Consider the following 24,000-nt stretch of genomic DNA (forward strand, 5'->3'; position numbering starts at 1 on the left):
GAATATATATACTTTATAGGGTCGGAAAATTATATTATAGAAATTACAAACGGAATGACAAACTTATATATACCCTTCTCACGAAGGTGAAGGGTATAAAAACAATAACAATTCATTTAATATGTAATTTTCATCGAGAAAACGCATATATGTATAGTACGTATCAGGCATGGAAAATATAAAATAAAGTACTAAACTAATTTTCAGCTGTACTAGATAGTCTATAGTCTAGTCTACATTATAATCTAGTCATTAATCTAGACTATAGAGTAAACTACTGACTAGACTACAGACTACACTATCGAATTTATTATAGACTAGACTACACTATAGTCTATAGACTAGATAATAGTCTAAAAAAGTACTGAATTATCCATGCCTGCTATACATAACAAACAAAAGAATAAACATTATATTAAAAAAGCTTGTATAGTTTTAATATAAAACTTCTATAAAAAGTATAAAAACTACTAACTTATAAATATTTGATATATTTTGTACTTATTTGAGGTATTTTGTATTTAAGTTCAATATAAACTATTAATTTAAAATCTTACATGTGAACCAATTGTTCAATTTCCTTTTCAAGTTTTCGTTTTTGAACGCATTTGTTTTTGAAATGTCGATTTTTTAAGTTTTTGAACGCTGATCTAATAGTTTTATCGAATGATTTTGGGCTGTTGTTAACCAGAGATAAGGACATGTGGTACGCTATGTAAATGTTAGATAAAAATAATAAGTATAATTTCATATATTTTCAAAAGTAATGTTATTATACTTACTTAAAAGTATATCAAGAATTTTTGGGAAAATTCTGAATCTTTTTTTATTATGCATTCCGATTATATTGTATTCGCATAACAGGTCTTCTGCTATTATAGAAGTTAAGCCTTTGACAATTCCTTTTTCCCCCAATATTGTTTTAACAGTTTTAACCTAAAAATATTAAAAAAATTATTATTATTTTGATACATGCATCACAGGTATAGAAAATTCATTATGTACCTACCATCTCGTCCTTGTTATCCTTAGTTATGTTCTCTTCCCAAGAAATTAAATCATCGTTTAAAGAAATTGGAAAAAGTTCAATGAACGTCGGCTTTTTCCAAAACGACTCCAAAATCGTTTGTATGCCCATATTTTGTTCCGTCATATCATTGCAAATGATTTTATTTTGTTGAAGGATCGTGTTGCAAAGAATTTTGTTTTGTTCAACGAGTGCATCTGTAAAAAATAATATTTTAAAAACTAATTAATTGCAAGCAAATAATGTAAGAAATGTAATTGGATATGTCCTACTGTATGACACCCTAAACTAGTATTTTTTAAAGTCCTTCTGTAGGGGCCTTAGGATTAGTCTCATCTTTACAAAATTGACAAAGAAATTTATGTTCATACAAGCATTAAAATTACAGTCCGGATAAAAGTATAGTCTATTTATGTATTCGGATTTTTATGTACATATCTGTATCTGGATTTTAATCACTTTAAATGGGTTTTAATTTTGGAATTTTGTTAGACATTTTAAAAAGAAGAATGTAATTCTGGAATAAGAACAAAACCATGTTTAAAAGGAAGTTTAACTATTTTGGCAAAAATGTTTTCAAAATTATAATTGTTGCTCTCATTAGAAATATCTTCAAAGTAAGCTATATTTATTTCCGTTGAATTTATAGGATAGATGAAAAAATTTTTAGGGTTTTAAAAACTTTTCCTAAAAATATATTTTCATCAATAATTTCTGTTATTTCCAGGTATGATTTGTCTTTCATTAAACAAATATTAATTGGCGATTTTGTGGTAAAATAACCTTGAGAAAGAGAAATTGATTTTATATTATCTTTTTTATACTTTAAACCCAGAAACTTATTGGGAAGTAAAATTGGTAAATCTAAGAAATTGTTGACAATTTGCTGGTTTATATGTTTTGGCATTTTTATTTTCGTTTTAAGTTTTTGCATAAAATTTTCAAAATTATATGCCGAAAAATCATTTAAATTTCCAAATTGTTTAATACAATCCGCAATATGGAGAAGGTTGTGAACATTGTAGGACACACTAGATCTTCCATACAGAACTGGAAAAGTTTCCACAAAAGTTTTGACGAATTCATGTGCCTTTTCTAGATCTTCTGTTGAAGGAGAAGATAACATGATTCTGTAGAAGCAATTGAGGAGAACGAAATGGTCATAAAGCTCTTCTGGAACACAATCCTTTAGAGCAATTAAACCTGTGTAAAGGGCAAACTGCCTAAATTCAGATGCTTTCCATCTGGTTACATCCGTTAAAGTTCTCGGCTTTCGAGCAAACTCATGAGGAATGTGCGGAATAAATTGAAGAAGTTGTTCGGAAATTAAAACGACAGAAAAAAAAGGAACAATATTTATAGTTTTCTTTTCAACAATATACATAAGAATTTTTTTGTAATTCCTAAATCGAGCAAATGCATGCAATCTATTGGAAATTGTGATATCATTCCAATTCCAACTTTTTCTAACTCCATTTGCATATCCTCATGAACTGATTGATGAAAATTTTTATAATTTCTTAACTTAAAGTCAAGGTCTGTTCTTTTTCCCCCTCAGTAATTGAGTACGTAAGAACATTGTCAATTTTTTTGCCTTGTTGTTGACATTTAGAACAACCATTTAGGGCCATGTGCCCTGTTATGCCACAAACAAAGGCTTTTGCTGGTGCATCACAAACAAAGGCCCTTATTTTAACAACTATTTGGTTGTTGTCAACAATAAAGCCAGTTTGTGAAAGATCCTAAAATTCTTTCACAAAATCATGTAAATAAGAATCTATATTTAATGGTTTTTTATTTCCTACGTAACAGCAAATAATAAATACATCTGTATTTTTTATATTGACTGCACGTCCTAGAATTGGCCACAAGGACATAGACGAACTCTTATAAAGTGGAAGTCCGTCGATTCCTATATCAATTACTATTTCTTTTAGATCTGAGTTCTTTATAATTTTTGAACATTTTTCCAACTGTCGTTGTAATCCAACATGTACATATTTCCCTGGTGAAACAGTACGTTCTTCGCATTTAATTTTGTTTCCAATCAATCCTCCCACTTATTTTGGAACGTCCAAGTTTTCTGACTTTAAAATCTCTAATAAACTATTTGTACATTTAATATTTGGCCCATATTTAATAAACCATTTTTTAAGCTTTGTTTTTAGGCTACTCGAAACATTCTCTATCTCGGAAGACATATCCGGGATAGAGATTGTTTCGGAAAAACTTGATCTATGTGGGGGCTGATTAGGTAAATTACAAACATTTTCTGTGATAACACCACTTAACAAATCATGCATTTTTTGTTTTTTTTTATTTTAAGTTTTTGTTTATATTTCATTTTCTGAGAAGGCATTTTAACTTATATATGTATTTACTTACGTTTTATTTTTTATGTTCAAATAACTTTTGTTTCTTTATTTTAAAAATCACAATTTTATTTTTTTAATTTTAATATTCTTGCACTTTATTGCACCAAAATTTACTTTTTGATTTCGTTTAATTATTTAAAGCGTCACTAGAGATGAATACTTATGAGTAACCAATAGGGGTTATGTTGATTATTGACTATTCAGTATTCTGATTTTTTTCAATTAGTTCGCATTAAGAGCGCTTTTGTAATAAAAAGCTGGTACTTTTTGATTTTTTTATAATATTGAAACGCAAAAGAAAACACTCAGCATAAAATTTTGATGTTTTGGTTATTAATTTCATTACAGGCAAATAATTACATAATTCTTGCAGGTAATGATATATATAAATTAATATTTATATCATTACTATGAACTAATTATTATATTTGAAATAATGAGATTAATAAGTAACACTTATTACATTGTAACTTAAGAAATAACTAATACATATTACAAAATTTTGATAAATTTTTGCTGGGTATGAAATGTATGCCTTTTTAAAATGTAAAAAAAGATTGTGTGTGATGTGAGGAAATTAGGTCTCTTTTGAGATAAAAGAGCCCAATTTGAAAAAAAAAATTGAAAACATCCACTCTTTTATGGAACTATAAAAACCTTAAAGGAAATTGTATAAGCTTTCTTTTGAGTAAAAAGGTCCATATTGAAAAATGCATTTTTTTGGTAACAATGAAGAAATAGCTATTTGAACTTCAAGGGGGAAGTTTTCTTAGTAGAATGTGAGTGGCATTTTTTTCGATAGAAATCCCACTCGCATCCCATTATGGGACTATAAAGACCTTATAGGAAATTGTATAGACTTTCTTTTGAGTAAAAAGGTCCATATTGAAAAAATATATATTTTTTTGGAAACAATGAAGAAATAGCTATCAGAACTGCTATGAAAAATGCTTGCTAAGACCAATATGTAAAAAGTTACACTCATTTCAATAAAACCATGTATGTGTGAGTTCATGGCCGATAAAGCTGAAAATTTGTCTCTGGCCTACTTTCCAATAGAACCAATCTTGGTGCAAATTTCATCAAATGGAAGATTTTTGCCACCACTAATAAGTTAAAAGTTACACTCATTTAAATAAAAATGTCCAACTTCGAACACTCTAAGTCCTACAGTTCTTGACCGATAGCACTGAAAATTTGTTTCTGTCCTTCTATCCAAGAGTACTAAGCTGGATAAAAAATACGAGCATAGCGATGATATTCGTCGTGAGAAAATTTCTTACGAGCAAAGAATCGTTAGGATTAAAATATATTTATTACTTTATGGGATAACAACTTTTAAAATTAATACATAAACAAGTTTTAATAAATATTATTTTATGTCCCCTGTGCAATACCATGAATTGTTTCTATTATTTTTTCAAATACCAATATTATTTAAATATATTTACTTACATATATACCTAAAAAATACAAATAAGTTTAAAATATAAATTACGGATGAAAGTTAACTTTAATACCTTTCATTTGAGATATTTATCATGAAATTCTAATTTGGAGTTAGAAGCAGCAAAATCCGATTTTTGGATGTGAAAAATAAAACACATTCTCGGGTTTTCCACCAAACCTGATGTACTTCAAATATGTTATTTGAAATAAATTGTCTACATCTCTTATCTCACTTTTAACTTGGTTTTCATCTGTATGGAAATATTTGGTTTATAAAAGTCTATAATGTGTAAACGCATTTTTAGATGTGATTAATATGTAGTTTGTAAAGTACGACATCAATAATTGTTTGCTATGAACCGTTTCTCCGCCACTGTATATGTAGATAACATTCTATCGTTAATAACCCATATTCATAAAGAATTATGGTTACATTTATATTCATCCCGCACTATCGCTTCTGGAATATTAAATAAGTTTTCAGAAGTGAGACAAAACATTCTATCTAACCAAATCTCAGTTACAAAAAGGTACCAAACATCTATTTACTCATTTAAAGAGTAAAGTAGGTGCAATTGAAATTTTTTTGTATTACTAATATTGTTTAATATAATTAAGAAAACCTTTTTATACCGTTCACCTTCGCGAGAAGGGTATATATAAGTTTGTAATTCCGTTTGTAATTTCTATAATATAGTTTTCCGACCCTATAAAGTATATATATTCTTGATCCTTATAGATAGCGGTGTCGATTAAACCAGTCTGTCTGCCCGTCTGTCTGTTGAAATCAGTTTTTAGAGGACCTCAGATGTCAGCAAGATCTGAAACTTCAATAATTCTGTTAGACATTCTTTCGAGAAGATCGCTATTTAAAATCAGCAAAATCGGTCTATAAATAACGGAGATATGGTAAAAAAGCAACAACAACATTGTGAATTGGAAAAAGATGTACATGTGCGTGTGTAGATGTATTTGGTTTTATTCAACTGTGTATTTTGTATTGTATGTTCGGGTGCTGTTGGCTTCAATGAGTTATGTATTTTTTTGTGAATTTTGTTCGAATACTTGGATGTAGCTTGGTTTTATTGCGTTGTTTATTTTGGTTTTGCTTTTCTGTATGTATCTTTAAATGTCTGTTGGTTTGCGTTGTGTAATTAGTTTTTTATTTTTTATTTCGTTTAGCGTTGTTGTTCATTTTGTTTTGCTTTTGGTGTAATAATAATGTAGTCGTGAAAAAAATTAAAATATATGAAACTAATATGTTTAAAATACACTATGGTGAAGGGTATATAAGATTCGGTACATCCGAATATAGCACTCTTACTTGTTTACTCCTAAATATGTATACAAATATCCATAAATACGTTCTTAGTTAATGTACATATCTAAAAAAGTAAGAAATTATAGTCAGGCGAGGCCGACCATATAATACCCTACATCTTTGACAAAAATATAATGTGATTTAGTTGCCATAATAAAGCATTTATGTTGAATTGTACCTTGCCTCAGATATACATACTTAAGCCGTTTATTGTTGAATAAAATTGTGGACATTTAAGTGCAATTTTGATTTGGGGGCTTTTCATAGGGGCTAGCTTTTTGTCGAGATACGAGTATATTAAACTTAATAATAAACTTAAAAGCCATATTCGGCGGGTTCAGTTCAGCCAAATTTCATTCAATAATCAATGAATCAGTCACATACATACATACATACATACATACATACATACATACATACATACATACATACATACATACATACATACATACATACATACATACATAAATACATTTATACATATTTACGTCGTCAGGCGAACATAATTAAAACTTTCTGCGCATATTAGAGCTCTGACGTCACACAATATATGTTCCTATTGGTTATTAATTTTCCGCTATAAATATAATAGTGGGATAATTTATTATTTTTATTTAAAGATAAATAGATAGTAACCATTCTTTTCATAGATTTACTAATTTATTGCAATTTTTTATAAAAAATATTTAATAATATTTTAAATACTAAAAATATCCAATAGTCTCTATCTGTCATTTTCATGAAAATAAGATTTTGATGGCAAAATATCCAGAAAACTATCCCGCACCAGTGACATAAATTTCAAAAGAAGAAAATATTGTTTGGCAATTTTACAGCAATTTTTAAATTTCTCTATCTTAAAAAAAGAAAGATTCTGAATGCTAAACTCTCTATCTTGTCGAAAAATTGCTTCAAACTCTATTATTTTGGATAATTTTCTGTTGCTAAATAAATGTTTTTACTAATTTGGACATGCTGAACACAAATCCGCAAAAATATTTGAAATCGGCTTAAAAGTTTTCGAAATATTGCTCATTATGATACAAATTTGATTAATTTTATTGCCGTGTTTAACCATATAACATTGATTTTGTACCAAAACCTCATTAGATGTTGCTTTTTCAACAATTGGGTTTATATTGATTCATTAAATTGCATAAAATATAAAATTTATTGATATTAAATCAAATAAAAATATATATTTCTATGAAAAACTCTCTATCTGAAGGTTTGAAGAAGAATTTTCGTACAAAAAAGCTCTATCTGATATAAATTTGTGAACAATTTTGTAAATATTACAAAATTTTAAATTCTTTTTATATAACGATTTCGAATTAAACAGTTTTTTTGCTCTCCTGAAAACTTGTGTTATTTTAGATAGAGACTATTGAATATAGTGCTGGATACCGTTTATTTTTTTCAAAATGATATTAACTTACATTTTTCTGTAAAAAGCTGTTCTCAAAATTACAAAAAGCAACATGTTAATGGAGCATCGAGTAAGCGTCTGGAGTATGAAACAGAAAACTGAATGCCTCGGTTCAAACCCTAGCTGAGAAATTGTTATATTTATGTTTTCTACATACAAAGTCGGCTCAAAATAACTAGCTATCGCATAACATATTTGTAACAAACAAATAACCAATAATTATTTGAACCTCGTCGAACAAAAATAATTAGTTATTAAGTAATTAGTAATAGTTTCTACGCGATTCCATGATTATTTTCTAGCTTACTAGGTAATGGAAGTTTTTGCTGGCTAGGTTGAAATTCAATAAATAAAATAATAAAAAAGGTTTTGGTAATTGCAATCGTACTTAAGTTTTTTTCTTAGTAGATATTTATATGCAATTAAATTCCAATGTTTATGTTCTGTTTGTTTTTAAATAGGAAAAAACTATGATTGCGACACTGAAGGTGCTCTTATAACCATAGAAATCAATATTATAGAATCAATGGACAATATAGAAGCGATCCAAATTGCAAATATAACATTCAATAACTTGGACGTTATTGGTAAGATTTATTATTACATTACACTGATAAAACTTAAGTATTAAAATATCACTATCAATTTATATATTTATATGTAGCTAATCAAGAGACGATTGTAGAACTTCTTGGATTTGGAAAACGAATTATTGATAATTATAAACTATACCAAAGCAGCCTTAAAACAAATGCGAGTAAAGTTAATGCTACTGCACGTAAAGATCCCGTTGGGGTTGAACAAGTTAAAACTGAAATCAATTTTGATTTTCATCGTTTAAACATTTTAGTATTAAGAAGCTTAAGAGTTGAAAATGGAAATGTTGGTCGTAAAGTTGGAACACTTACGATGAGCGAAGCCAAGATTCATGCAACGTTGGGAAAGGATTTATGCGTTGCAGGTGCATTGGGAGGCATACAAATTATTGATATAACGCCAGAAGGATTTAACCATCAACGTATTTTTTCCGTTGGCAAGGATCCTTTAACTGATCCACCAAATTTGTTTGAAAATGGTGCGATGTATACACTTAGTAATGAAATTTATGGGATGGATGATGACGAATTTCAGTATACCAACGCCTTAAGTTTTAAAATAACGCAAGATAAAAATTCTTCAGTTGTAATAAAAGTACGAATGGCATCAGTTTGGTATACTCATTGTCCTAGATTTATCGAAGAAATATATTTGTGCGTTAAAGAATTTAAACAATATTTTAAGTAAGTATATAAACATAAGATCAATATTGAATTATATTTATTACTGGACCACAAAACTCAATGGATTTTTATAATATATATTCTCATTTGAAATCGATATTCGACTACTTTAAATCTAATTATATATTTACATATTTATTTAAATATAACATTTCTTTTCCATAAAATTTTGAAAATATAAATTAACCAAATTGAATTTTCGCTCCGAGTTCACTACTACAATACACATCATTTAAGACTTGTGCTTACTTAAAATTAACAAAAAGCTGTTTCTCGGGAGACTGTATCAAAGAACATTTATGTAAAATTTCGTTTCAATATCCTTAATAATTCACTAGAGTTATTTTCAGAAAATGTTGAATTATGTTCTTAAGTATGTACATACATATATTATTTTTATAATTGTTTTTAGAAACATGAAAATAAAATATTTACTAATTAATTTTTCATTTATTAGAGATATTTCTTTTGTTTTGAAATAATGCTTATTTAATATCAATAAACATACTGGATCAATATATGTATGCAGATCAGTGTTGCCCATACACATACTGTTACACATTAATTTATATTGGTAAAGCAGTAGACAACAAAATGTTACCCAAAATAAAACTGCAAACTAAAAAGTATATTCTGACTGTCAAATTGATATTACGGATTTTTTTTGTTTTTTACATGATGTAAACCAAAATACCTACACAAAAAAATAGTAAAATTTGAATTAGACATATTTTTGAAAAGAAAATGGGTATAACTTTGATATTTGTCGCTCGATGTTCATTCTTGGAACTATAATTTTGTCGAGAAGATAAAATGTGGTCGAAATATTAAGAAAATATAATATATACTAGATTTTAATACCCGGTGGTTTCATAACATTATACATACTTAAATATTCATTCATCCTAAATTCTTAAGGTCTTCTTATGAAGAAATTCCTTATAATTTTTTTATATTTAAGTAAAGAAAATATTGGTATTTATATTCAAAAATACTAATTTTAACCGATTTTATAATATTTTAAATTTAGAGTCTTTAGAATATTTTATACAGCAAATACAGAACCCCTTTTTACCCGTTTTTGCCCCTATTCGGTGGGCTTCTAACATATGCATATTGTCCCATTTTGATTCAACTTTCGCAACAGTACTATGCTAATTCATATTTCTGAAACTTTAAAAGGTTTAATGGAATATATTTTGGCTTAAGTAAGGACAATAATTGCTATTTATGCTCCAAAGTGCTAATTCTGACCGCTTTTCACCCATTTTACCCCCTCTTTGCGCCCTCCTAGTAACCTTTTTGAAAAAGGTTACTAGGAGGGCAACATCCTTCAAGAATAGATCTACCAATGTTCCAAATTTCAAACAAACGAACAGACTTACAAAGAGATTTATAATATATATTAGGATATTAGGATTAAAGGCAAAATTTTCGAAGAAATTGAAAAAATACTATTATTAGATATAGGGGTTCTAGTTATCCAATTTGGCTAAAATTTTCCAACAAAATGTGACCCATCCTATCAAAACTAATATTTTTTGGTCACCTCTAATGTAAATGTTCAAGTACCCATTTATACATACATATGTTTATTGAATCATAAATTTTAAACAATCAGATAATATTAGATAATTTCAAACATTAATCTTAATGTAATCTAAAACAAGTAAGAAAGTATTGTCGGTTATGCGACACGATATAACAACTACATTGGAGGTCCAAGTATAGGATAAGTTCTGCAAAAAAATGTTTACAGGAACTAAGGTTAATAAAAAATTTCTACATAATTATGTATTATGAAACAAAACGATTTGAGTGACATTTCTAAAAAAATTAGGTCGTGCTTTCGAGTGGGCCTCCAAAGTTTAATACATTTCAGTTTAATAAAAAATAAAATTATTAAAATTATCTTTAACTTTACTTAAAAATTTGTAAATGTTTAAATTGTAATGTGAAGTCCACATTTTATCGAAATGTAAATGTAGATTTATTATATAACTTCCAATGCACATTTTAAAATCCAAAAATGCCGTAATTGTAACTTAAAACATGTATTTTTGTTTTGATATGCAAATATGCTTATGCCTAAAAAATTAACTGCATTAATTGTTTTCTTTTCTAATAGTACTTTAGATTCTACAGTAAGTATTTAAAACTTAATTTAATTTGTTTATTTTCATTGTTGGTATTTTTGTTTCAGTTGAAGTTTGTTATATTTTGTTTACAGCAGTGATGGGTTGATACGGTTAATTTTTATTGTTACACTTATAAAATACATAGTAAAAAATATGATTTTTATACTAAACTTTGCTGATGCTGCAGTACTGTATTTGCGAATGTACTCTCCACTGTACTCCTTTCGTACGTGTTTGACAGATAATATAACAATAAAAGCCATAAGTAGAAAGACGAGCAGAAGCACATAGTACATATTACGTGTAATTAAATACAAATCTTTAAATAATTTATCACTTGATAAATCTTGTTACCGACGATGAAGTTACTATGTTTAACAATATCTATGCCTGACACGTGGCCGTTAAAATAAACAACAAGGATTTTTGTCACCGTTTAACAAGAATATACATAAATAAATACAAAACAATAACAAAAACACGTAATTATCCGTAAATACGTGTTTATTTGTAAAACGTCATCATCAGCTTCATCGCATCACCACTTCCCTCTACTTTCTTTCCACCTTCGTTAAGAGAGGCTGGTGCAAAAGAAAATAGAACGAAGGGGAGGTAAATTCAATACTTATTCAAAACGATATTAAAGAACTTGGTATTTTGCTTTAGCACAAGTTCGTTACATGATAATTTATTATTATTGTTGTCATTGCTTTTGTTATTATTGTGCCGTTTCCTTCTACTGGTACGAGTATATAAACAATTTGGCCCCTTTTTTAAAACAACTAAGTATTTGTGTGCATCAAAGTTTAACAAAAGCTGGCTTCTTTAGGATTTGCTTTGTTACTGTTGCCAGCCACTCCATCCACTTGAAGTTTATGTTGTTCCTTTTTGTTTTTTTAACATCATCATCAGCTCAGTTGGAAAATTGTTGTGTTGTCGTAACTTTGGCATATTGTATTTTTGTATCCTAAAGTCCTTAACAAGCAATAAATACACTTGATGCCATAAAAGCAAAAAAAACTCACACACCCGAAAAAAGCATACATAGATAAAAAACATAATTTGATTTTTTTGGTATTAGACGAGGATTGGATAGAAATTCAATGAATATTTTTTACACATAATTTTTACAACTCATTAAAAAAACATAACATTTTGAAAATATGAAAACTGTTCTGAAGTTTATAAAGTGTGCAAACAATATAAACATGACGCAAAAGTAACAGTATGGTCTAATTAGACAAAATTTTAGTATATACATATGTAAAAAATTTGTTAAGTCGCTTTCAACGAAATATTTGTACTACATTTGGACTGCATTGAAATTAACAATTTTCACTTGTATTGAACTTTATTTTAAGCATTAGCACAAAATGACAATGTTTGAAATGAATTGAGGGATATATTCAAATTCGTAAGTTTGTAATTCTGGAATAAATTGTCAGTTATATTTTCGAAATTTAATTTATTTTTTAATTAAAAATAAAATGTATCAACAAAATTACTTAAAATTTGGTAAAAATAAAAAGAATTAACAAGAACTCCTGAAGCATGATAAAAATTAAAAACCCTTTATTTCATATAGTAAAAAAATAAAATTTGTTAATTAAACATACCCAAAGATTTAAAATTTTTAAGCCTTAATTCAATTTTTTAAATCAAATTAAAATTGATTACTTCACCATTCTATAATATCATTCATTCGAAAAATTCATAAGCTGAATTCTTTAGGACTTTAAAAATGTTGAATTCATTACTTGTATAATTCATTCTTTAAAGGCTTAATTCCTTGCTGAATGATTTAAATTTTTTCGAATTCAAATCTATTACAAAATAACTTTAATCGTTTTTTCTTCATTCTTTTTGTAGGGGATTAAAGAAAATTTTTTAAATAAAAATGTATAAACATTAGAGGGCTTTTGTTTTCAGAAATTTTATTTTGTATTTTACAAAACCAATTTTGTATTTTAATTTCAGCTAATGATTAAACAAAAAACAAGCCCTATATTATAGATAAAATTTAACTAAAATAAATATACCCCCTATTTACATAAATGACAAATCTTACTCGAAACATATTATTTATAAAATTTTTTAAAAAATTATAAAGTTTTTGGAAAATTTTAATAACATTTTCCAAATATAATTTCCATTCGAAAAAAGTTTGAACATATACGTATAAACTGAATTATAAATATTTCAAATTTGAAATTTCAAATTAAAAAATATATTTCCAAAATAATCCTATCATGAGTGAATTAGAATTTTCATCTGATGAATCCATCGGTGATAAAAATTATGTGGTTCCTAGTAGGGTATTCAATTATTCGGGTTTTTGTCTTATTCGGTTTATTCGACAAATAATTATTTGAGGTTTTACGTTAGCCGGTTAATAATCGGATAATTAAAAATTATTCGGTTGTTCGAATAAAAGGAAACTAGATGTTATTATTGCTTTTAACAATAATTTTCTTCATATACACCCTGTAACAATTTTGAAAAAAGTATTCACACATGGAAAAGTTGATAAGCATGTGAAAATAGATTTTTTACTAAGATTTTTAGGTCCTATAATAGTTAAAATATTTATATGTATTTTATAATGCTAATATTGGTATCAAATTAAAGCTGGGAATCTGTACATTCTATTATTATTTACCTGTCTCACTTAGATAAAAAACGAAAAAGAAATTAAATTTAAAAAGGTTTCATTTTCGACTCAAAAACTTTTAACTTCTTTTTTGTGGCAAATTTTCTTTAAGATTTCCAATTCTTTCTTAATGATTTTGATGATTTGAAATAAATTATATTATTTCGAAGCAGAGGAACTCATCTTCATTTCAAATTAATATTTATACCAACTTTTTAATATAAATTTGGAACTCCATCTTTTGAAATTGGATGTCTTTTAAAATTTAAAGTCCTTTTAAAGGAGCATAAGAGCTGTTTATGAAAAATTGAGTACACAAAGTTAATACTAATGGTCCACAGTTTCCTGTACGCATAGATTTTTTCATGTTTGAAAATAACTTTTGCACGGTTTATAAACAAAAATATTATTTTCACTTCTTTCACTTCAATTCTTTGTTTAGTTTTTTATCAAATACTAGAAATTATTCCTGTTTCTGTGAAATGCTTTTCTATATAAAGACATTATGTTTGTATGTATGTTTGTATATTGTACATAAATATTATGTATCTTTATTTGCAGTAAAATTGTTATAACTTAAAAATAGAAAAAATTTCTTGTACCCACAGCTTGAGATTATTATTAGTCAGAATTATCATTCTTAATTTACAAACTTACAAATATCAACTGTAAACTAAGTTATTTAAAACTTATGCGCAAAACCTTTTTTATATAGAGATAAAAACATAAAAATTTATAAACCTTTAAAGTTGAAATTTTAGTTTTTGAACAACACTCTGGCTGCAAACGAAATATTTTTCATTCAGTCTACTACAAAATGAATTTAAGAAAAATTTCGTAATTCAATTTCAAGTAGATTTGAATAAAAGAAAAATTGAATCATTTAAAGTAGCATGTAATTCAAACATGAATGAATTCAGTATATGAATGAATTAAAATAAACTGAAAGTCTTTGAATTAAGCTATTGAATTAATTCCTGAGAATTAAAAAAAGGATTGGAAGATTAAACTTTATATTTCTGAATTGATTAATTCGAAGCTATGACCATTCCTATCTTTTTCAAAATCATATATTTCATTCCATGAGCAAACAAAAGATATTAGTTTGTAAAATAGCGTTACTAAACGTATTTGTAAAAATATATGAAATTTAAGTTATTTATCTCCATGAATCTTTTTGATCTCTTTTCAATCACAGTATAAATTATTATGTTTCCCACATTTCTTGTGTTTAGGTAGGCATTTAATTCTGATTTTTTTGCGAAAGATTGTCTTTTTGTTTATAAAATTGCAAAAAAAAACCAAAAATGCTAAAAATATTTTATAAAAATTCTAAATAAAATCCCAAATACTAAATTAAAATTTTGCAGCTAAATCAAAATAAAAAATGCTAAATCTAGCTGCAAAAATGCTAAAATGGTCACACTGCATGTGAGTAGTCTGTGTAAATTTAGTAACGGCCAAAATATACTGTGTATAGGAGTTGCCGATCGTGGATCTAGACTGAATTTTGGAAAACGGGAAAAAACATCTCAATGGATTTTATTGATTATTATTGTGTATTAATTTTAACGAATTATATTAAATTAATCTATGCTAAAATGTAAAACATCTAAAATTTTACGAAAAATTACAAAATTTCAATTATTTTTACTGTCTCTCAAAGACCTTTCTTATAATACCATATTTCCTTTGGAAGAAATATGAAAAAAATAATAAAAACCTCAAAAAGAGAATTCTTTATCCTTTGATAAATTGAATTAAACTTTTATTTTAGTCTGGAACATCGACACCTTATTTTTTATCCATAAAAACGAGGCCACCCTAATGTACAAATGCATTATTATTTAAATATAAATAAATAAATAAATTGCATTCTTAAAAATTTAATTATCTAAACATAAATTTTTTCGGTTCAGTCTGTCACATACATATGCGTATGAATTTAAGAATTTAAATTAAATACTAAAAACAAAACAATAAAAAATAACAAATCAGTCTAATTTGATGATAGATGAGGAAAATCGTAACTTAAAGCCGTAATATACGGTTGACAGATCTTATAACGTTGTCAGTAACATGTTCAGAAAATGTCTAAAAATCGGCTGTACTTACAATTTTTCTTTAGCAACGTTGTCAGAAAAATCATTTCCGAAAATATTGCAAGACAAAATTTATAAGTATTATTAGACATCATTTTACTGCCAACGTTGTAAAGTCTAACAACCGTATATACATAGCATTAGTTGTATAACAAATGTACAATCAATGTTGGCTAATATGATTTTTACTGTCCGACCGTTCGGGTACGGGTTCGGAGTTCGGTAAAAAGTGAGGTTCGGTCAATGTTCGGTGTTCGGCGAAATTTTGATCGAACACCGTACGCCGAACTTTTTATAATATGTTTATTTATCATATTTTTACATCATCAAAAAGTTTTAAAAATGGTGGAATTTTTTTTACAGAAGTTATTATACATCCTGGCTGTACAATAAATTTCCGATTTCATAGATACAAAACGCCTTTTTAACTGTTAATTTTTTCGGCTGATTTGAAAAACAGTTAACCAGAAAGTGATTAAAAAGCTAAGAAAAGTGAAACATTTAATTTGAATTATTTCGACTATAAATCTTTGATCTCATTTGTAAAATTGAAATTTTCTAGACATGTCAGTCAGTCAGTCTCTTAAAAGAACGATAGGACCTAAACTATTGTTGCAGATTGATTGGTATTCAAAATAATCAAAATCGGTTTACATTTCGACATGGTCTCTATATAAGGTTCGCTTTAGAAAATGACTAACGTTCATAACAGGCTTAAAAATACAAGTATTTTTATGAAATTATACTTAAATTTTTTATGAACAAAAATTTCATATTAATAGGTAAATTGAAAGTATTAAGTAAGTATGTTAAGTACTGTAAGTATATTATCTTTATATTATATATATTTTTTATTTTTTAGAAACTGTAATTTTACTGATTCGATAAAATTTATTTAGATTTCGATACACATTTAAAACAAAATTTTGATCACCTTGGGTTATAATATAATAATGTATAACAATATTATGATAAATACAAAAATATCATGATACAATATTTTTGGTACTTAATCATAATATGATATTTTAAAATTGTTACAATAACGATAATATGTTAATACTACAATCATAATTTTAACCACAGCCATGTTTTTCTGTGCGTGCTCTTACAGAGAATTTTATCATTGACAATGAATCTTTTAAAAACCAAAAATAAAGGTATTAAGATATATGCATTTCACAAAAATAGTTTGTTATTAGAAATTTATCACACTCTGGGATTCGGAATTAGTTGATAATTGACCCAATTGCTAATTAAAGACCCTTTTCAAAAAATCTTTCGGATGTTCATATTTTGTTTTTAAATGTTATAAATTCATTACTTTTTAATCATAAATGCGTTTTTCATTTAAGAAAAGAGTTCGGTACCGAACGAAATTTTGAGTTCGGTCGGACTCTAATGATTTTATAAAGATAACATAAAAATTATTGCCAAGTTATTGCAGTGTACTAAACAAAATCTATTTAGCTGGATAAATTAAATTTTAACCTGGACAAGCATAAAAAAGCTGGACAATCCAGCCAAGCTGGCAACCCTAGACCTACCGCACCCATGCTATGAATCAATCTTGAAAAAGAATTTTTGTATACAAAACTAATATTTGTGCCAAATTTTGTATCAATAGCTTTAAAATTTCAAAATTCTGTATCTATATCATTATTTGGTAATACTGTGAACCTAAGTGATTTTCTGGACCTAGTATGAGAGCTGTGACCAAATATGGATAGATCGTAAAACAATTTTATAGTGAATTTATGTATATAAGAGTAATGTTTTTGCTAAATGTATGGATATCAATTTTTTATGTGCGTTTTTTTTAATTTCGGGAGGGAAGCTTGTATGGGAGCAATGACCGACCATGAAAAATTTTTGAAATAACATTTATGTGTACAAAAATAGTATTTATGTATTACCAATTATGGACCGATCCAAAAATACTTTCATGGTAATATTTCTGTATATAAGAGCAATACTTGCACCAAATTCGACAAAATGATCAATTACGGACCGATCGAAAAAACCTTTCACTGTAAAATTTATATGCATATGAGCAATTCTTATACCAAATTTTATATCACTTAAACGAGTTATGCTCGTTTAAGTGATTTTCGGGAGGGGACTTTGTATGGGAGCTATGACCAATTATGGACCGATCGGAAAAAAATTTCATGGTAATATTTCTTTATGTGAGAGCAATACTTGTACCAAATTTTATATGGATATCTTATTGTAGTAATAAATTATGTGTGTTTAAATGTTTTTCGGGAGGGGGCCTTGTATGGGAGCTATGTCCAACTATGGACCAATCCAAAAAATGTTTCCTCTGAATGCACTCTATTGACATAAGATTTTAATTTGTTAAATTTTGTGAAGATATCGACATTGCGACGGAAGTTATTAACAAATGGGAAGTATATGAAATTGTGGACAGATTCTGGCGATTTTCCGCAGAGATTAAGCTCTTGGGTAGAAACGAATGTATGGTGATTTTTATGGAATTATCTTGCATAGTTTTCGAGAAAATTACATCAGAATATGTAAAAAATACTTATTTTTATCGAAATTGTTTTAAATTTTGATTCATAACTTTTCCCAATGTGAACCGATTTTGCTCATTTTCAATACCTACCTTATCTTACCTTGGCCTATAACGAAAGACCGTATAATATGCCTTTTGTGGTAAGCCTTATCAAGCAATTGGCTGACAATAACAAGCCGTGAAAAATTTAAATGATTTTGCAATCTGCGGTCCACACCAGCAAACTTTTTTGGAAAAATTTTGATTTTGCGTGAGAGAGAAAGGGAAATAATATCATTCAACTTCAAAAGAGAATTAAGAAAAATTTCTCAACAAAAGTTTCCTAGTGTGGTCAATGAAGCTAGGTGTGCTTGTGTCTGAAAAATAATGCCATTAGTAAGGCCACTTTACTGCCTCTTTTTCCCGCTTGGTTCAGTCTAGTGTTATGATAGAAGAGGGAAATCATATAGTATATAACTTCGTTTTATAACAAATGTTCAATCAGTGTTGGCTAACATAATTAGACAAAGATAACATAAAAAAAAATTATTGCCAAGTTATTGCAGTGTACTAAAAAATTTATATTTAGCTGGACAAATTAAATTTTAACTTAAAACTGGACAAGCGCCAAAAAAGCTGGACAATCCAGCCAAGTCCATCCAGGCTCTCAAGGCAACTCTTTTGAAAGCTCATTGCGTTTCGCTGATTTAATCTCATATTTCATCCTACAAGATTTTTTTATAATTGATCCATATCAGAAGATAACAAGAAATATATAATTGAATTTCCTTTTACGTTTAAATAACCAATAAATAACATGAATCCATTTCTTTCAATCGTTTTTATATGTTCAATTCACGTAGATGTCAGCAGCTGCTACAATAGTCGTAAGAATGTTGTTGGTATTTTCTATGCAAAAGATCTAAACGACTCAGAGAACAGAAAAACAATTCACTTTTTCTGACCATTTGCAAATTCATTGTCACGGAATACTTAACAAGGTACCAGCACTTGAGAGCAACCGCACGATTGTCAATTTTTTATATGGAGTTTGACAAGCCTATATAAAAGTCTATGTATAAAAAATTGAAACAATGATCAGCTGGGCTAGTGATGTCACCTTATATTCCGTACACCATGTTCATTGCCATCACTTGGCAATAACTCAAATGTGCGTTGCCTTTATTACAGTCTCTTTTTTATAATATCCTTCAAAAGTATGTGTTTTGACAAACCTACCAAAAATCTATTTAAACTACCATCCTACCTAATGAAAAAAATCCTACCAAATTTGGTAGGAAAAGCCCATAACGGCAACGCTGACCACAAAGTATTTGTTAAACAAATACACCATGGTGCATATTTGATTTCAAAATCACTTTATCTGAAGTCATTCTCAGGAAGTTATTTATAGAATATAACTAATTTGACTCAAATAATATTACCATAAATAAATTTATTTATCAGTTAACTCCAAAATAAAATTGGTTTGATTCAAAAAATTTCAGTACAAAAATATATAATTCAATTTGAAAAAAAATATTTTTTCGCCTTATTGGAAGTCAATAAACATTACTTCTACAAGGTAAAAAATTAACTTAGTGCTATCTTTGAAGTGGTGATATACATATGTTATTTTTTGGAAGTACTTCGTTTTATTTTTGCTGCGTAAAGGTATAAATGGGAGAATGTAACTAATATTGTATGCTTCTGTTTGTGCTCATCCACTCTATCCACAACCACCAGTTGCTTAAGCCCGAAAGACATACAATAAAAAACAAGGACCCGAAACATTTTTGTTGAAAAAAATTCCATATGATGAAAAAAATGAGCAAACTATTTTTATTTTCAAACATAAAAATCTTTCACAATTGAAATTAAAAAATATCTTTTTCAATCAATATAAAAATTGTTTTTTTCGTCGTTTTTTTTTTTAACTCAAATACTATATACATTTAAATTTGAGAATATTTCATAATAAGAACGAGATTTAATTTGCTGTAAAGAAAATAAGGTAAGACTTAAAATGTTTGTTTGTAACTGTGATTAAGTGATTATATACATATTAAATAGATAAAATAATATAAAATGGGTCGTGCAAAAAAAACAATCCCTAAAGATCTCGTCAATGTCGATGAGGATAAGGAACACGCCAAATGCCTTGTATGTGATAAGGTCTTACAGTTTCACATGGGAAATATTAAAAGACATTATCAACAACTACATAATAAGGATTTTGTTATGCTAGATTCGGATGTCCTTCCATAATCGCCAAAGAAAAGAAAAATGGTAACGGTACCATTACAAATAGATAGGAGGACTACCTTAAAATTTTAGGCAAAACAGTTTCGCAACTACATTTTAGGTTCTTTGGTGATGACGTATTTCAAAAACTTTTGCAGACTACAGCATAAGATGTCAAATTCAATTCAAAATCCATTTGTACCCATGTGAAATATATAACTGAAACACTTCGTTCTGAATTGACAGTTATTATGAAAATTATCATAAGTTAGTTATTTCTAGTAGAATAATGTGTCCAAAATATTTCGTCCTAAATTAAAAGGTATTTTGAAAAATAAGTATGTATGTCTAAGCTAGATATTGCTAGCAGAATGGCCCGTAGTTTAAAGGGTATGAACATTCAATTTATTTAAAACTATGAAATAATGGTTTATACCATTGGAATGATCGAATTATTTGAACGACATTCTGCTTTATATTTAAAACAAACTGTTTTAGATGCACTTCAGCAATACAACATAGATATTAGCCGAGCGTGTTCTATTACTACTGATAATGGTGCCAATGTCATCAAAACTTCTAAATTTCTTCAAGAGTATTGCGAAAATGATATAAATGATAAAGAGAATTTAGATGTAGATATATTCCCCTCTTTTAATACGACCATATCCCAAAGTTTATCGGTTGTACATTATGCTGCACATACACTTCACTTAGCATCATGGGATGCCATTAAACAGGTAAATGAACCATTTAGTTTGTTAAGGGAGAGTGCAAAGGCCATACGAAAAAAAACATGAGGGAGTTGCAAATAAGTCCTATTCCAACATTAGACAACAACACGAGATGAAGCTCCACCTACGAAATGGTCAAATCATTTCTCTTTTTAAAGTAAATATAGATTGGGAATTTGCAAAGAATTTTAAAAAATACTTCAAACTGCTTGCAGAAACAACAATTTTACAATCAAAACAATTAATAATGGGTGATTTTTATACCTAGTGGTTGGTTTGTGAAACAGAGTTAGAAGAAATGACTAGCAACAACTACATAGCAACTTACCCTTTCGAAGCACTGCAGAAGAAGAAAAAAATTTATTTGAAAATAAAGCCTTTATTGCTGCATTGTATTTAGATCATAGGTTTTGTTATAGGGGTTCAACCTTTCTAACAGATGATCAAAGAAAACTAGCTATAGCAAGCTGGAATTATATTATATACTATTTTTGTTAAATATTCACTTGTTTCACAGTCTCACCTTTAATGATTTTTAACAAACTAAAGTCATTTGGAGAACTACATACATATGTTCCCACAGCCAAAGAAGACTTGTATATCAAATTGATAAAAAACATGAGAAATTGGAAAAGAAATCTGCTGTTTCTTTACGGCAAGATGACTGCAGCTCTGTTTTGGAAAGTTTAGAGCAGCTTCATTATGGAAAAAAACTTCCATTTAATTCCAACATACTAAATTATTGGAAACAAAAGAGTTATAAAAATGATGCTATTGCTAAAATTGCTGAGGTAGCACTAGCAGCTCCGGCAACCCAAGTTTCTGTTGAAAGAGCTTTCAATACCTTGCCATTTGTAATGGCGAAGCTCAGATGAAATTTAAGTGCTGAAAACTTAGAAAACATTTTATTACTTAAACTTAATCCAAGCCTTTTAGATAAAATATCACTAGATTAAAATTCTATATTTGTTAATGTTTAAATTATTTCTTTTTTGTATCAATTTTTAATTTTACATTTTCAAATTTTTTCATCTAATGAAAAAAGTTGAAAATAGTTTTCAACTTTACTGATAAATATCGGAAAAGATTATTTAAAACTTTGTTTTGGATTAAAAAGAAAAAAATTTATGGATTGAAATAAGAAATATTTCATGAATAAATAAAATTTTTTCATCATTAAATTTTTTTTTTTTGGAAAGTATTTCAATCGGGTCTCTGATAAAAAATGTTATAATCAATCGATGCGTTGCCGAATTATGAGAAACATATGATTGTTTTTTGTTTTATTTATAATATGTAGTTTATTTATTAAAATAGAACAAAAATATAAAATAACGTAATATAAAAATATTTAAGCAATAATTTTAAAATAGTGTTTTTCTTACAAAAAAATACAATTAAACAGAACAAAAAGAACAAGCGAGAGTGTTATATTCGACTGCGCGGAATCTCATATACCAACCATCAAAACGTCCAACATATACCGTAAAAGGAATGCTCCATTATAAAGATCACGGATATATTTGGAATAACAAAATAATAATTTTTTAAAACAAAATATTTTAGGTAAATTTTTAAAACACGAGCGTCAATTTTAAACCGATACTCATGAAATTGTGTACAAAAATTTCATTTTGTATAGAACTTGTTGATGTCTAATTTCATCCCAATACTCGTATTTTAAATAAGGAAAACTCGTATTTTAATAACCAAAACACTTTTCTGAAGGGAAAAGGGTCAGTTATAGATCAGTCCTCATTAAATTCAGAATGAAGAATTATGTTCCTAAGTATAAACTTTCTTATGTCGATTTTCATCGATGTAAGTACTAGTAATTTTCTGAATTTTATTCATCAAATTTTCTAAAGAGATCTTATATGAGCGGTATGGTCAATTATTGACCTATCCTCATAACTTTTTGTAGACTGATTTTGGTTCATATAGAACTTGTTTACAGCAATTAGCGTTAATGTAATTTTCTAAAGGAACTTACATGTATAGAGGTAGAGTGAATTATTAACACATTTTGCATGAAATTCGGTAGCAAATTATTTTCTAATGGGTGGTAGTGTCAATTATGCACCGATCCACATAAAATTTGGTACAGAGATTTTGTCTCACGAGGAACACACATACTTGTATCACATTTTATCCCTATACTTGTTTTTTAACCAGTAAATAGCGCACAGTGGGGCAGAGTCAAAATTTTTGGAAATAAATCTGGCATTTCTAAACGGCTGATCCGATCGGGATAAAATTTGGCGTGACCGTCAATTGGCCCTTATCCTCATATAAGGTACGGAAAATCACTCTAACGCTCATTCGATACACATAAGTTTCATGTGAGTCAAAATCTCTCTTCTAAATTTTATATGGATCGGTTCATAATTGACCCTACCCCCATATAAAGTTCCCTTAAAAAAATGACTCTAATGCTCATTACTGGCTTAAAAATACGATTATAGCAATAAAATTTGACACACATGTGGATGTGCATTGTGAATGTGGATCGGTCCATAATTGACCCTACCCCCCATATGAGGTACACTTTTGAAAATGACTTTAACGATCATTACTGGCTCAAAAATACGAATATAGTTACGAAACTCGACACAAATAAGTTTTATACGAGTCAATTTCTCTACCAAATTCAGTGAGGATTGGTCCATAATTGACTCTACCGCTTATACAAGGTCCCCTTCAAAAAATTACTTTAGCGCTCATTACTGG

The 24,000-nt window shown here is 27.9% G+C and overlaps 1 protein-coding gene across 1 annotated transcript in view; it reads left to right on the forward strand.

Annotated features, from left to right (window-relative positions):
- Positions 1 to 24,000, forward strand: part of LOC111679326 (vacuolar protein sorting-associated protein 13D) — a 476,071-nt gene that overhangs the window by 79,734 nt on the left and 372,337 nt on the right. The window contains exons 2-3 of the mRNA XM_046952421.1: positions 8,063 to 8,188; positions 8,266 to 8,881. Of these exons, the coding sequence (XP_046808377.1) occupies positions 8,063 to 8,188; positions 8,266 to 8,881 (742 nt within the window). The remainder of the gene's footprint in view (positions 1 to 8,062; positions 8,189 to 8,265; positions 8,882 to 24,000) is intronic.

This window comes from Lucilia cuprina, chromosome 5 (genome assembly GCF_022045245.1).
Source record: "Lucilia cuprina isolate Lc7/37 chromosome 5, ASM2204524v1, whole genome shotgun sequence".
NCBI classification, from domain to species: Eukaryota; Metazoa; Arthropoda; class Insecta; order Diptera; family Calliphoridae; genus Lucilia; species Lucilia cuprina.